Genomic DNA, 16,097 nt, shown 5'->3' with positions numbered 1-16,097 from the left:
CGGCGCAAAGTTCAACCGTTCAGTAGGTCCTCGTGTGCGCCTCCGTATCGTTTACCTGCTACGGGAAAGGTCTGTTGTGCCTTGTAAAGGTCTTCCATATCTTTGTCGGTCAATTCTGATAGTCTGCTGTTCATGATGGCACGCTCGATATTGGTGGATCCAGGAATAGGAATCGCCCCTTGACGCGCTACCCAAGCGATAGCGACCTGCGATGTCTTGAGGCCTTTGCGATGGGCGACCTTCTCAACGGCTTCGACAAGTTTGTAGTTTTGATCGAAAACTTCAGGCTTGAAGCGGTCGAACATCTGAATTCGAAAGTCATTTGGCGACAGATCATCGATCTTTTTGAAATTGCCCGTAAGCCAGCCTCGTCCGACCGGACTGTACGCGATGACAGGGATGCCGACTAGGATTTTGTTATCAATGTCGATCTTCCAATGAGTTCAGCGCGCATCGACTTACGTTCATGGCATGTCTCCATAATGCCATTGTGGAGCGGATCGGGTGTAAACAAACTCAACTCAATCTCTACGGATGCGATGGGATGCACGGCGTGAGCTTTGCGAATGGTACTCGCGTTGACCTCGGACAGGCCAATACCGCGAATCTTGCCCTCTTCTACCAGCTCAGCCAAGGCTTTGATAGAAGTCTCAATGGGCGTGCGGGGATCGACACGGGCTAGAATGTCCTTAGCTAACAATCTCATGAGCCTTTAGAGTCCTCATACCCATCTCGAATATGTCAATCGCCTTTGCGCCTCCCAACCCTTTGAGAGCTTGTTCTACAGATGCGCGAATAGCCTCCGGACTTCCTGCTGGTCCGGTGTAACGGTCGTAGGCACCTTTGATGTTGAGGACAACCTTTTCAGCATCCTGGGGGTACTTCTCGAAGTAGTATCGCAGCAAGTGTACCGAGTTTGATTCTGGCGTGCCATAGTGAAGCCCTCCATTCCAAAGGTTGGCACCCTGGTCCAATGCCTTTTTCAGTAGGCTAGTTTGATGCTCGCGCTCAAACTGGGGGAACGGAGGAGGGAAAGTCAAGCCTAAGGAGTCTATTAGGAGTAGTTCTCTTCCGTTTTGTGCATGACAGCGTACCCATCATTCCAAATCCGATGGGGCCTACAGGTTTGCCACACACACATGAGGCTGCTACTCTTCCGATGCTCATGATGGAGGGTTTATTACAAAGAAAGCACTCTCAGTTAGAAAGCTCAGCAATGAGAACGAAGATTTGATTGCGATCGATGATGCGGTTAGTAGAAGCGACTGCTACGCTCTTATAGCTTCATCCTGAGCGGTACTGCGAGCGAACATACCGTCCGCTCCCGCACGTCAAGCATGCTTCGTTCGGCGCTACGATACATCTTTAGAAGAGTGTGAAATAAAAGCTATTGTTCCGTTCCCGGTTGCACGGTCGCATGGCTTCACGGTATTGAGAAGAAATGAATTAGGGAGAAGCGCGGTAGCAGTTCACTGGGCCGTCGGTACTTCGGGCGCTGTTCCAATCTCCGCTCCCGTTCGAACGGCGGCTCGGCACCCAAACTCAACAGCACATAACAAGAACAGGCCAAAGCCTCTCTCATAAACTGATACCCAAGAATCAGACCGACAATGACTTCTGGTCCCTTTCGTATACCATAATCCTCAACACTACACTCGTAGAATCGTTATCCGCCTTCAGTACATGGTCTTCCAAATGAATGAAACCTAAATGCTGGTATAGTGGAAATCCCATGGGACTTGCCTCAAGCCCGACATCGAAGCCAGCAGTCATGGCTTGATCGATACCCCATTGAGTGAGCGCAGTACCTGCGCCTCGCCGACGATAGTCTGGATGGGTCGCGAGCAGAGATAGGTAGAAGTTCTGGGGGTATGTCTTTTCCCAATACTTTGAGTGCGTGTAGTTCATCCCTTTCTCAAACGCCCCCAGTCGATTCACATCGGCATCGCGCCGCGGAAACTCCTGGCGTATGGCCCAGTTCTCTAGCTTGGTGACACAACCTATAGCTACTCAGCGGCATCCAGATTAGGGTTCACGCATGAATGCTCACGGTGTATCGTCTCCAACGAGCAATTATTGTACAGACTGGTTAGAGCCTGTGTCGCCGTTTTCTTCTCATTCCTCTCCCAGATTGCGAAAGCGAATATTGTCGCTACTGCTTCTCCACGATCTTCGCTTTTCTTATCCAATGACGCGACTTCTTCAGCTACGAGGAACGTGATGTTTGGGGTATACAAGTAAGTCTTGAATACTTGCAGCCAGAAAAAGTAGTTGTCATCAGGATATTGTTGCCTGTACCTGTAAAGCCACACGAATGCTGGGTCGTCAGGTAAGCTGGCGAGGCCGACTGTTGTAACGCGTGGCAGATCGCGGAGTTCTGCTTGCCTGACCCTGAATTGCGACATGCTGTTCGAAGAGCAACGAGGCGAACGGCCGCCTAAGGTGGTGCTGACCACTCCATTTAACCTTAAGCAAAAGGGACTTGGAATAAGCCACCTGTAAGTAGGATTCTCTGCCCTTGGCCTGATGTAGAAGGCGCAGCTGTATCGAATGGCAGGACCTGTACGTGAGCAAGGGGGCGGTTGGTTATCAGCCGTCAGCGCATGCACGGGTTATCTGGCATTATGTGGATTGAGCATGTTCGCTCCACGGTAAAAGAAAATGTGCATCTGAGCCTGCTGGTGGCTCGAAATTGGTAGTAAAGTCATGTTCGCTCTTCCACGTGATATCTTATTGCGCGCTCGCACTATAGATCACAGGCGGGTCTGGTGGTTGGCAAGTGCCTAGGCCAGGTGGTAGCCAAGTAACACGCTAGGCTGTCTCATTTCCGCAGCTGCGCAGGTGCCTCCGCGCCCGCCCACTGTTCTAGCTTTGCCGTGCCTTCGTATTCCATCACCTTCGTCTTCATAACATCACCCAGTTTGTTACACTTTTCGCAAAACTATCAGTAGAAACGTATTTTTTTTGTGCACTCACACGGCCTGCAGTACCACACAAAACAAACTCTGCGAGATCGCTAGGAAAACCCAATACAACCGACGTTCAGACACGCAAAACGCACCGTAGAAGACTAAGGGATGCAATCCATCTCTCGTATAAGACCTTTGGAGGGTACCGAAGCTCTACCGATCGTACTCAGTGTGCCGACCGATATCGAACAGCTGAAGTTTCTCTGACGAGCGGTTTCGATCTTCACACCCCATCGTATTTATTCGTAAAGTAATCTCGGAGAACACTATCGAGATCGACATCTACGTCTCGAAGCAATCGTATGCTATACGTATTGTGTTGCATCTGGTAGTTGTTCAGCGATGCTCAAGCTCCACAGCGGTTATGGCGACGCTTACTTCAACACAGACGTTGTCTTTGCCGACAACTCTGTTCATGGTGCTCAAGAGCTCGTTTGGGCTGTGTATCCATTTAGCTGGTACCTGTCGGCCAGACGAAACCTCAGTGGGTGATGCGCCGCGTTGGCTGTGAGTAGAAACCGTCATGTATAAATCTGGTCGGAGTTGCAGGTACGAAAGATGACGCTATACTACGATGTATACCGCACAAGAGGTAAGATCGTGATGTTCGAATATAAGCTCAAGGCGTTATGCTGAATTTTTCCTCAACTTCGTCTGACTGGGGGTGGTTAAAGCAGGACTGGAGGGCAACGGGGCGGCTGACGATAGCCTTGGAAGAGGAGGGCGATATGAAATGCCGCCCCCAAGATCTGCCGCAAGCACACCACTCTGATGTGGGAATTTGCCTGCATGTATGCTTCCACGTACAACGCCGTGTGTGTCCGTACGTCTCAGCCCATCCAATAGCGGCGACCTCTGAAGCCGACCAACGCCAGTCTGCGCTAAGTGGCTTTATTAGTCTACATTGCCTACTCAGCCATTCGTCCCTCAAAATTCTCGGCCGCCGTGCAAATGACCTCTACCGGGGTTTCTCACACCCTTTCATAGCATTTTCAGAACAGCACTGACGAACACAGGCTGTGCGTGTAGCGAATACGCCAGGCAATAGCCACTTAATTGAAGCTGTCAAGCAAAGGCACCCTCCTTGCAGAACCAGAACCAATCATCTAACGGATATGGCCCGTGTCGTTGCTACCCTTCGAGGGGCGATTACCGGCTGGTGCAGAGTTCCCGCGCAGTATGCGTGAACTCCTTGGTCGGGTGGGGGCTAAGCGCTTGCGACTGGATGACTTCGAAGCGGTCAATGAGGCTCTCTGGTGCCGACGAATTGCCTGCTTATATACCGACCAATATTTTTGAGCTTCATTGTCCTACCAGCCGATCCGCATTTGAGGATTGCCCTTGTTATCGTAGTACCAATACCAGCGCATATTCGCCAGAAGCTACGCCTCAGCCCCTTGGGTAACATGGTCTTGTACGATGGACCAGGGGCCGAGACACATTCCGTAGGGGTAAGTTTTCCAGCCTGTCTTGTCAAAGCTATAGAATCACTAAAATAGACAAATAGCGCCAATCAATGGCGACTCGGGAACTACAGCCAGCTCGACTCCTTGCACTTCAGGAAGATGACTGGCATCCCGATCGTGATAACACCCTACGGGTTGGATCAGGTCATGTTTACACATCAGCGAGTGGCATCAGTAGCGCCGTCGAAGATGGAGGTGATTCGCAGCAGCTAGACGATATCGCGGAGAAGAGATTAAGTGGCAAGGGATCAAATGATGTTGACTATGCTGGCGCTCGCTTTCCTAGCGAGAATGATATCGAACGGCCACACTCTCTGCCCGAAGATTTTGATGGAGACCGTCCAGAACCGCTAGGAAAACTTATTCGACGTCACATGCTCATTGCAGCTAGTTCCACGAAATCACAGTTTCTGCCGCTTAGTGACCTTGAAGCTATTGTCACCTACCGCAACATAAGACGAGAGCTCGAGAGGTCAGGAGTCACTTCAGATCTGGACCGGATCGCAGACCAAGTCTGGTCCACCAAAAAGCTCTCTAACGGCACGACCACACGACGGAAGATCTTCGCGATCTTATGCCTTATGGAGAGAGCACAGAACATCCAGGATTTCATTTACGAAGATGTGTTTGACTCTCACCTTCCATTTGAATTTGAGCACAATCAGAATCGGGTGCTCCGTAACAACAAATCACCAGTACCGATTGAACTTTTCATCCGATGGCAAGACAACGATCGCGACAGCTTTCGTAATTACCAAGGGGGGTTTTTAGCGCCTTACCTCAAATTTACGGCAAAGAAGTTGAAGCACTATACGCTACACCATTGCATCGTCTTGCCCTTTTTAGAAAGGGAAACAAAAGGTAATATACCTAGTGATACTGTTGCGACATACTTTTCTGTCGTCTATCGTGTAGAGATACATTCGGCGCATCACGACTACCATTTGATGCCTGTAAGTATTCAGTTGAATAGCACTTTGCCGTGGACAATGCTTATCTCGTTCAGGGAAACTCATCGAAGGCATACTTTGCAGTGAAGCAACTCCAGAAGATCGAGGCAGCCGAGCATAGCCGTCGAAAAGCATACGATCGCGAAGTAGCGGCATACAAGAGGCTGAATTTCATCCAACACAGTCACATCGTCCGCCTTCTTGCAACATATGAGCATCACGATAGGTTACACATGATCTTTCCTTGGGCAGATGGTAATCTTTTCCAGTTTTGGAACGATCACTTTCCGAACATAGGTGATCTTTCCCGAGGCCCAGTTTTGGCGCGGTGGATGATCCGCCAAATCCTCGGGCTGGCCGAAGGTCTCAACTGCATACACAAATCTGACACAAGCTCAGCGTCAGGCGATGTGCTGCCTGAGGATAAGAAGAGGACACACGGTAGGCATGGCGATATCAAGCCGGAAAACATATTGTGGTTTAAGGACACAACAAGAAGGTTCTCCACCGACAATCTTGGCAAACTCACGATATCTGATCTTGGCTCAACCGAGTTTCATGGTACGCTTTCGCGAGAAGTGCAGGCAAGTGCTGCAGGTGGATTTACACCAACGTACAAATCGCCTGAGTTCGATGATAAGAAGCGAGTACAACCCGGGTCTGATATTTGGTCCTTTGGCTGTGTTCTCTTCCAGTTTGTCGTTTGGTATGTGCTCGGCTGGCAGGGTGTGGATGAGTTCTCTAAGCGACGGATGAAAGATTCGATGCTTTCGCCCCAATTGGACAACTTCTTTCATCTCAACGAGAGCACAGGCTCGGCAGAGGTGAAGCAGTCCGTTCGTAAGGTGTGTTGTCACAGCCTGTGCGTTTTGCACGACACTAACATTGAGTAGGAATTCGCAACGCTCCGGGAACATCCTATCGCCAGCGACTTTATTATGAACCTTCTGAACCTCATCGAGTCCGAACTCTTGCTTTTGCACGTTGATCACCGAGCAAGCTCCGGTGATACCGTCACCAAACTTGAGACTATTAAAGCATCTTGCGTTGGCGACCAGCAATATTGCACAGAGAAGACAACCCGAGGGATACAAACAACCCCCATCGGACCCTCTGGCAAGGTCGAAATTCCACTCTCTGACGAGATGAAGCCAAAGTACGCCAATGGTTTGGATCCGAGCGTGTGCCTTGTGTCTTCGGCCAACACTAAGCAAAATCTTGCAGCGTCAGGAGCTGAAGAAGACAAAAGTGGGACTGAGGAGGGCGATAGCGATATGAGACTTTCAGCGAACGATTCGGGTGATCAGGCTAAGATAAGCAAAGGCTCCGCAGCCGCAGAAGAGCCCCACGCTGGAGCAAGCACACTGGTAGTTCCGCATGAAGAACCGCAACGACAGCGACGTAATCGTCTCCAGAAAGTGGCATATTGGGTTGATAAACTTTCCTGCTTTCGAAGTTGAGCCTGTGCAAAGGCATTTCCGTTTTCAATTCACTGTGTTAGCGTTACTCGATAGATACCCTACATATAGATCTCACGACGCTCACGCGCCGAAGTAATGTAATACAATCAGCATTTCTCTTCTTCTATAGGTTTTCGGCTTGTGCGACGATGAATGACAAAATAATACCACAATCCAATTGTGAGGGCTGTGAATACAACCGTTACAACGATGTACACCCATAAGTAGCTCGACACCTGAGTCTTGCCGTCGCTTCCAGACCAATCAAAGAATGTCATGGAAAACACAGTCTGTGTCGTAAGATCAGTACGTGTCCTTAACATGTGTGAATCACCTTACTGCAAAAAATGTCCCTGGGAGGAAAACCATGGTAACTAGCGATATCGACTTCATGACCCTCGACTCTCGATTCGTGGCCAAAGCCATCTCCACAGCTGTTTCGCTGTGTGACTGCAAATGTAAGCGGAAGGCTATCAATAGTGGTTGAGCCTATTACCCATTGTGTGGCCATGGCCATACCATCCACGCGCATAGTACAGTCCCTGATTTTCGCGTCGTACTCTTCGCAAATCGTGTTCAGCCTGAGCTCGATCTTCTTTCCCACCTGTCGCATGCGCTGAGAGAATATAGTGTCGCTGTCACCCGGCTGTGTGTACTCAATGGGCGACGAACATATCTGATCGACAACCAGAGTGTCGCTAGTTTCGCTTCTTGCTGCTAACTTGATCTCCGACTCACTGAATCGACGTGAGTCAGTACGATGTCCGACAGGATCATAGAATTCCTTGCCCACATCGACAGCGTGCTTTGACATCTTCTCGTTCTGGACGTTTGTTGTGATCAGAGAGTTTCTGAGGTATGTCATGTCCAGCCAAGTATTACGTTTCTCCTCATGCCGCTTCTCAAGTTCCTCTCGACTCAAGCCTTCCGTGCCAACAGATTCAAAGTCTAGCGCAAAAATTTTGGATTCTACGTCTACTATTTTGGAACTGACTTGTCGTGTATAGCGCAGAAGTTCGAGTTCTGCAAAGATACCTGGCATAAGCAGCGGATGAGAAGCTGCGTCTCCTGTACTGTTCAGGCTTCGCAGCAAAGACCTCTCGATATCGGATGTGCAACCATAAAGGATGGCGTACGTTAATCCCTTTTCTGGATACGAAGTCGCAGAGAGCGCCATATCTGATGGCCATTCTCTTGAAGTGCGGCAGTTGTACACTGGTAATTTCATCGATTAGAAGCTGTTTAGCAAGACGCAGTGAAAGTCGCATACCGTAGGCTGCTTGATCCATTACCACTTTGTCACAACTGAAACTGGGAGATGTAGTCCTCGTGATAGTCTTCGTGATTGAGCCATGAACTCGAAACTTTTGGCATATACTCTTGAAAGTCTTATAAGAGAACGGTAACTTCCGAATATCGGCCTGTTTGGAACTTTGCTTGTGATGCTGCTTTCCTGCCAGTGCAGCGAAGGTTTGAGAGCAACGGAGTCCAATCACTGATTTTTTACTTTCACTATTGTATTTGAGCCATTCCGTATATGACATGGCTTGCGACGTAGGATCGTTGCCAGTGTCTTCACCTACTCGCCTGGCGAGACTATTTCGTCTATCAGAATTGACACTTAATCAGGAAGTGCTCACAGGAATACGTACATCAGCACTAAGCCATGATGGGAATGGTTTTCGTTTGCTTCCTTTTGATGTTAACAGTGACAGCTGGCAATAAGGTGAGACGCTTACATCGCGTAACCACTCAGCCCACTCATCGTCAGTTTCGAGGGACCAGATTTGTAAGTGATACTATAAGCTTCAGTATGAGTCCGTTAAGACAGGGCAAATACACACCCCATTCTCATTCACGATCTTGATGGCTAGTGCTGCCCCTGGCGCATAAGTGAATATTCTCTCTAGGTCTGTACCTTGGTCGCTCAGCCAGGCATTATCGCGGGCCCAGTCCATATCGGTGATAGCCAAGAAGCATTTAGATTTACGAATGCATGCGCGACACGAGTCTTTTGAGGTGTGGGTAGGAGGCGATTAACGCCAGCAGGCCAGGAGGCTAAGGGCGCCTGTCACGGTTGATTCGTTATTACAGAGTGGCGGTGTCTTCACCGGCGTGCAAAATCGCCTTCCTTTTGCCTACGCGCTAGACCATCGGACACGCAGTGCACCCTCAGTACAGTCATTAGGGCAATATTTTGGCCTTTTTTGGTGTGTGTAATGCTTTGTGCAGCGTCCACCGCGTATGTGGTGCGCTGGCGGGGCTTTCGAGGGGCAATCCTTGCCCTGCAATTGTCGTGTGAGTTCCGGACGTCCTAAAATGTCTCAACCTGTAAGCCTCGAACATCGGTACATACTCGTATATTTTGAAGCTACCATCCCGGAAACCTGCAACAAGATATCTCGGCGTTATGGCTGTCATTGCGATCGTCGAAGCGGATTACAACCAGTGTGCGGTCTTGGAGAGGTTTCTTGGTAGCACATTCCCCAAAGGAGGGGCTTCCGTCAAAGTACGCATCTCCTGGTGCTCTACATATCAACACTAACTCTGTGCTTAGCATTCAAGAGGGCTTTTCAGATGCAGAATGCCTCGTAGTCTGAATATGGTGAGCCTTCCTGCTTCATAACCCCAACACCATCTAATGACGGCAGCAAGAGTTGGAAATTCTGATGAACTCAGGCATCTTCGAGCACTATAGAGAAGAGTGATGCTGCGAAACAACATAAGAAAGGCTTAGCATAATACGTTAGGGCGTTACTGCATGATCACTAGCTGGTCGCTTCTCACATTCAGTTCATAGTTTGAGTTAAAGCTGGGCGAAATATCTTGGTTAGACTACCATGCATGATCCTTGTTTCAATCAAGCTATCTACAAGATCATATATTGAAGATCGCTTACCACAGATCTCCAAGTTCACCTGGTGTTTTTGAGCGCAGTGTCTCACCAGTGACCGGTTTGAGCGGCGGGTTTGTCCTTCGAACTACGCCAAGGACTTGATCACTCAGGAGTGCATCAACAAGCACACGTTCTTTAGTCGGAAACTTCTTTTGACATGCCTTTTGGCAGTATTCGTCCGTCTGATCGCAAACTCTTCGATACATTCTGTCAAGCTCAGTATAGAGCTCAACGGACCCGATCCTTTCGCAGTCAGGCGCTATCACAACTAGCATTCTTTCTTCGATCAGGTCCAAAAGATCATGAATGAACTGTGTGCAATACGGATGGTTGTGGAGAAGAACAATCCACTCAGACATAGTCAGTGTAGTCAGCGATTTATACAGGATTGCGACTTACTTCGTGGACCTCTCCTTTTACTGCGATAGCATGCTTTTGATATGCGAGTTCGAGAGTTCCTGGTAGCTGCAGCCTATCTTGCGATACTCTCGATTCTTTCGAAAGTATCTCAAAGAAGATGTCAGTCCCGGTCCCATGAATCCCCGGCGTCGTCCGACGATCTTCGAATTCGTCCAAAAGTCTCTGGCCACCCAGCATCCAGCATACCATTTCCAGAAGAAGACATCCATAAGTCCATATGTCGAATGCTCGAGATACCGTACCACCCTTGAGGTCGCATTCAGGTGGCCTGTATCCAGGAGTTGCAGAGAGGCCTTCCCCAGGAACGTTCGACCGACTCTGGGTGGAGTTGAATTCAGTGAGTCCAAGGTCGGCGATAACAAGAGTGCCCTTCTCGTTTGGTGCTGATGGAGGATACCAGAGGATATTCTCGGCCTTGATGTCGCCGTGGCGACCATACTTTTGCTTCGGCTCCAAGCTATTATTGTATCCAGGGCTGTGAATCGTTTTCAATGCACCAGCCATACCGAGGATCTGCTTCGTCACCCATCGGATAGCATCTAAATCCATTTTCGTCCCGTCGCATGGGTACCTCTGATGCTTCCAGTAGGATTTCAGGTCTCCTTCTGCCCATGGGAACAGCAGACAGTATCTATCATGCACACTAGCCTCAATTGCCCATGTCGCCAATAGTGTGACAATGTGTTGGTTGGGGCGATCATGCAATCGCTGAAGAGCATCCACCTCCTTCTTGAAGCCGAGAGCTTGTTTCGAAAGATCGCCCCTTTCTCTCGGTTTCAATCGCTTCAGTGCAAACCATTCAGTTGTGTCGACCTAGTGACGAAGATTAGCGAGGAGAAAGCATGTTATCAAAAAGGCTCACCGAGGGTAGGACATCCCGAAAAGTATGACATTCAGGATGGAGCTGCACTCTAAACACTTCGCCGAAGCCAGCCTGGGCAACAAATTCTTCGTGTAGTATTGGCAGAATGGCGCTCTTATCGAGGTTCACTGTGTCTCTGCCACGTCCCAATAAGACGGGATTGACTTGGTGCTTGAAAGCCATGAAGTTGTCTCGATCCGCATCTGACCAATGACTGAAGCAGGACAGCACTTCTCCGTTCAGCAAAATTGGGCAATCATCGCCTTTGCTCTGTTGCAACAACGGCAAGCTTTCGTCTGACACCCCCTGTTGAATGCTTTTGTGGATGTCATCATGCTTTGAGAGCATTGTCAAGATAGCAAACACTTTCAGGTGACGTGTGAGAATGGTGTTTGTCAAGTGCTGAAGGTTGCGAGAGACATCGTGGCTTTCCGATAACTGGGCTTTAATACGCTCCTCGGTAATGATGCGCTTTAGGCTTCCCTCCGACCAAAAAAAGGACCCTTCGAAACTTTCAATTCTTGCCCGTCGCAATTCTTTGCTGAGAGTGTGAGAACAATGCTTGACATCTTCATTGATCACATGACATTGGAGAGTACCTGCATCTCTGGCTTGGCGTATCGTGGGGGTGTTTGATGATGCATCGTCAGGCAGTACCAATATTGGAGGCGGGAGACCCCCTGGGAATTTCGGAGAGGACTCGTCGAGGCCCATATCTTGGTTGTACTTCATAGATAGACAGGTTGAACGGCTAGCATGCTGAGTTGGATGCGAGGTGCTACTGCTAGGCCGACGTAAGGTAATCCGTTTCTGCGTCGCTAATGGAGTAAGATCAGTCCTTAGGCTTCAGGAGCATAAAGCACTACCTCTGACGCCCAAGTCGCGGTTTGTTGCCCTTATCACTTTATTAACATGGACAAGGCTGAAATCTCCCGACCAGGCTACGATTCAGCTGACCTTGGGCAGCTCGACCACATCAACATGTACAGCCCATATTGTGGCTTCGTTCGGGCTGAGTAGGCCATTCAGCCTATGAATTTCCAAGGTGGTGTAAGAAGACGTTTTCCCATTGCTGAGATGTTGCATGAGCATGATGGAGGACCTCGACCCAGCCCCGTCTCGCTCACTGATGTGCGCCGTGCAGTACAGGTTGCTTGGAAAACATGCGTCAATCAATGAGTCACCGGCACAGATGAGATTCAGCCAGGATGATCGTCGACCAAATAGTTGCCCTTATCTGTCGGTGAACTGCACATGCATCTGGTATGATTAGGCATCTATCAGACGGAAGCTTTCGGGGAAACAGGAGAGCGAAGTAGGCAAAGCAAACCTTGGAAGTCGTCCGGTGGCTCACGTTGTTTCGTCTCCGTAACTTATACTGCAACAAAGATTTAGAAAAACGGAGAAGGGAAACCTGGAAAGTCAGAGCGCAGGGATCTGGTTAGCACCTATCGGGTCTGTAAGCCTAGAGAATGTCAGTTTTCAACGTCATAACACCGCAAATACTCCTGTTAGGTGCTGACATGTGTCTTGTCGGTATTTACTCTCGATACCTGTTCTCTGTCCAAAATGATTTGTGTATTGTCTGGAATTACGACATGTCTGATGGACTTGTCATTGCAACTCGTCATGACGTCAGTGTCTCCTACGACACGCTTACAGACAACCGATGATCAGTCAAAGTAGCAGAACTGCCAATCAACATGTTTTCTCACCTCTCTGCAGTAACGATGTGTCTTATTACTCGCTTTGTTTTCGTGTGAAGGCACAACAACATAAGATATGAATCAAAATGGTATTGCGTATACTTTGCAGAATCGCAGGGCTGGACGATTTATGAGTAACACCGAATTGTCTGATCAGAACCTCCTGACGAATGAGACAGATCAAGAAACTAAGATGGGGTTGTGTTACGCCTCGGCTGAAAATGAGAATAAGTCGTTTTGTTGTATTGATGCCTTCGTAATGGGATTATATCGTTGCATATACCAATGGTAAGTACTGGCGTGTCATAGCTATGGCACGAGGCAGTATCTTTATTCTCTGCTTGTTTATGTTACGACCTGACTATACGTTAGAAGCGAGTGGAGTAAGAAGGCATCAGAAATGGCTCCTGACAATTGCGAGACAGCACCGAGACAGCTAAGTCATCGCTTGAGCTTGTCAAAGGAGGTGTAGAGATTGCGTGCTGCATGTAAATCAAGATATCGTAGTCGTCCGGGACAGAATATATGTGTTATGTCTCCTCAATCTTCCACATACGACCATAGGACACTGAAAATTAGGCTTCCCGTCCGCTCAGCCATATACAAGCAGTGTACCGGCGGATTAGTAGTTAGGTGGGTGACCACTAGCGAATCCCCGCTGTTGTATGTTTTTGTTTTTGCATATTGTAGTGGAGGTGGAGTGGGTCAAGGTTTCGGTGGCCGAGTACTGGCCGAGTGACAGCTTCGACGATCGACCAAGGATAACATATAGTATACATCCAGTTTTTTTGGAGTCGGAACATCACTCATGTGGTTCAACGCCGTTTTTGTTGCAAAGGTCAAATGTAGTCGTCGACTCAGCATTGGAAACGTCAGTACTGGCATATCATGAATTGTACCTAGCCGTCCAACCACAAGCACTCTAGAATGACAATGTCTGTCCTGCCTCCCTGGTAACAGCAGCCTTGACATTCGCGCTTCCCAGCAGCTCATACTTATAAGGAAAGCTTTGCGCATTGAGCGTACCCAGAGGCGCTGTGTTGGCGCTCTGTCCGCCGAACAGGACGTCCTCAACAACTGCAAATCCATCTTCTGCACTGCTCTCAGTGTAGACCATCTTCTTGCCGCTGTTCTCAAAGACAGTGCTTTGAACTAGAGCTTGCGCGCCCATGCGGGAGTTCACGCCTGTAGACTGCTCGTTGTAGTAGTTGTTGAAGATGTGCGCTGTGCCGAAACGGAGCAGTGGACCGCGACTGTTGACGCGGTAGAAGTGGTTGTTTGCATATGTTACGCGGAGGTGGCCGGTGTCTTCAGCGGCATTCTTGTCGGAGTGACCTACGAGAGTGCCTTTGGACTGTTTCGTGTTAGCCACTGTTCAGCATTGCAGAGTGACGTGAGAATATTGAACTTACATGATTGTGGAAGTAAGTGTTGGAGATGGTGACAAAGTCCGCAGCATGCGAAAGGTCGACCAAGCCGTCATAGGTGTCTTTGCCCACAGACTCATCACCGGAGTAATCGCAATGGTCGACCCATACATTCGTAGAGAGCTGAATGGTAGTGCCATCGCCGTAGGCAGCAGGCACTTTGCTGATCTTCATATTGCGCACGATGACATTTTTCTGGCCTAGAATCGTGAGACCAATGCCAGTGAGGGCTGTAGAGTGTTAGTCAGAGATCAGTGAGGCAGGTGGGCATTTAGGGCATACAGCTTCCAGTCTTCCCGATGATGGTCTTATCCGAGCTAACTTGAACCTTTGCGGCACCACTGATGGCTCCTTGGACGATAATGTTCAAAGGCCCAGTGGAGTTGGCCGCAGCCGAGAGCTGGGGTAAAGTGCTGACAGTGGTAGTAGGGCCGCCTGCTCCGCCTTTGGTGCCTCCATTTGCCATCGCATAGCCAATGTTAGCAGCATCTGTAATGCTAGCTCTCTTCTGCAGGGCCTTTGCCGGTTCTTCCTGGATAGTTGGAGTAGGTGATGCTGTGACTGCGGTCACCGCGAGAAGGACGAGAGATGTAGGGAGTTTCATGACTAGTGATGTTGTGATGTTGTGTATGTTCTGCTGGAGATTACACGAACATACTGAAGTTGCATTATGTATAAACTATCGGCGTTTGAACCGCAATAATTGTTGCTATTCATCTACACGAAGCTGAAAGTGTGGCTTGTTTTCCGACAGCTTCATATCAACGATGAACTCTCTTAGGTGGGATTCGATCGCGAACGGCGCCGCGGGAGCATCCGCATGCACCAGGCACCATGCGTCTCTCCACATGACCAATGTGTGGCTTGATACGGCAGCTCGGACGTGTATTATGGCTATACCCGAGCGTTGGCTGATGTATGCGAAACATCTTGGTCCCGGAGAAACCTCTGGTTGGAGGAAGTCGAAAAGCTCCGATGACCCCAGATTTCTGTTCGCTCAATATCGAGAGGCAGAGTCTGGGGAAGGTGTTGGCTCTAGGAAATTCTGCGGGGAAGGTTCTTCCTTGGTAAATCTTGAATAAATGCATTAGCGGATGAGGCGCATGATTGCAGTCGACGCTGATCCAAGTTGGCTCCCGGCGTCTTCCAAAATGTACTCCGCAAGCGTGCGATACATGGATTCGACACGTCGGAAACCTGAAGGTAGTTGAAAGCATTTTGAGACAAAGTCATTTGGAAATCTGAGGTCGTGTCATGAACTGCGACCTAACTGACCGCGACACCTCTTGTGAACACGACCATGCGTACAGACGCGACCCTGATCCTTAACTCCAACGATGTCTCTGATATCCAGCATTCGTTCCACCGACCATAATGTTTGCATTCCCGTTGGCTACTGCAAATCCTGCGCAACTTCCGTCAGGCCTTGTGCAGCCATCAATGACCGCTAAGATTCCTACCGCCACATCGATGCTACTTAGTGTGTCAGATTGGTTATCACCAAGGGTGGCAGAAGCCGAGCATACCAATAGCTACTCTCGTGGCCTCCTGTTCGACCTATACCAACGACGACAGTGTCGATTCCATGCCAACACAATGCTCTCGCCTCTCTATTCTCAAACTCGCAGGGCGTCCGGCCTAGGCTCCGAAGATAGTGGTAGCAGACGATGAGGTTTTCGACGCTAGTGTAAGCGCTGTCTTCTGGTCCGCATACCAGTTCGTTGTCCGAGGTGGTTATTTGAGCTGTAGAGTATTAGGTGATGTCACATACGAGTACATGGCCCATGAACACGAAGTCTTACCAGTCGAACCTCCCGGCAACGGCAACTCATATAAGTCAGCTGAAGTCAGGTTAAGAGATTCTAGTGACGGAAGCCCTGGACCCGGGATGACTTCAGGTCGATCGTCAGGAATTATAGCCGCATGAATGGTCAACGTCAA

At 49.2% G+C, this 16,097-nt stretch overlaps 4 protein-coding genes across 4 annotated transcripts; 1 reads left to right on the top strand and 3 right to left on the bottom strand.

Annotated features, from left to right (window-relative positions):
* Positions 1–11: 11 nt before the first annotated feature.
* J4E82_002314 (uncharacterized protein) lies at positions 12–1,167 on the bottom strand (the record flags this gene model as incomplete). Its single annotated transcript, XM_051728615.1, has 4 exons — positions 12–406; positions 463–678; positions 728–1,042; positions 1,095–1,167. The coding sequence occupies 4 exons, from the start codon at positions 1,165–1,167 to the stop codon at positions 12–14; spliced, it is 999 nt and encodes a 332-aa protein (XP_051591566.1).
* Positions 1,168–4,485: 3,318 nt separating this feature from the next.
* J4E82_002313 (uncharacterized protein) lies at positions 4,486–6,845 on the top strand (the record flags this gene model as incomplete). Its single annotated transcript, XM_051728614.1, has 3 exons — positions 4,486–5,388; positions 5,409–6,230; positions 6,279–6,845. The coding sequence occupies 3 exons, from the start codon at positions 4,486–4,488 to the stop codon at positions 6,843–6,845; spliced, it is 2,292 nt and encodes a 763-aa protein (XP_051591565.1).
* Positions 6,846–7,180: 335 nt separating this feature from the next.
* J4E82_002312 (uncharacterized protein) lies at positions 7,181–7,887 on the bottom strand (the record flags this gene model as incomplete). Its single annotated transcript, XM_051728613.1, has 2 exons — positions 7,181–7,183; positions 7,342–7,887. 2 exons carry the CDS (start codon positions 7,885–7,887, stop codon positions 7,181–7,183), a joined length of 549 nt encoding a protein of 182 aa, XP_051591564.1.
* A 5,764-nt stretch (positions 7,888–13,651) lies between these two features.
* On the bottom strand, positions 13,652–14,760 carry J4E82_002311 (uncharacterized protein; the record flags this gene model as incomplete). Its single annotated transcript, XM_051728612.1, has 3 exons — positions 13,652–14,083; positions 14,142–14,386; positions 14,439–14,760. 3 exons carry the CDS (start codon positions 14,758–14,760, stop codon positions 13,652–13,654), a joined length of 999 nt encoding a protein of 332 aa, XP_051591563.1.
* Positions 14,761–16,097: the final 1,337 nt, after the last annotated feature.

Source organism: Alternaria postmessia (assembly GCF_024291825.1).
Source record: "Alternaria postmessia strain BMP 2775 chromosome Unknown scaffold_9, whole genome shotgun sequence".
Taxonomy (NCBI): Eukaryota; Fungi; Ascomycota; class Dothideomycetes; order Pleosporales; family Pleosporaceae; genus Alternaria; species Alternaria postmessia.
The sequence above is the reverse complement of the archived record's forward strand: the minus strand, read 5'-3'. Positions and strand labels throughout refer to the sequence as shown.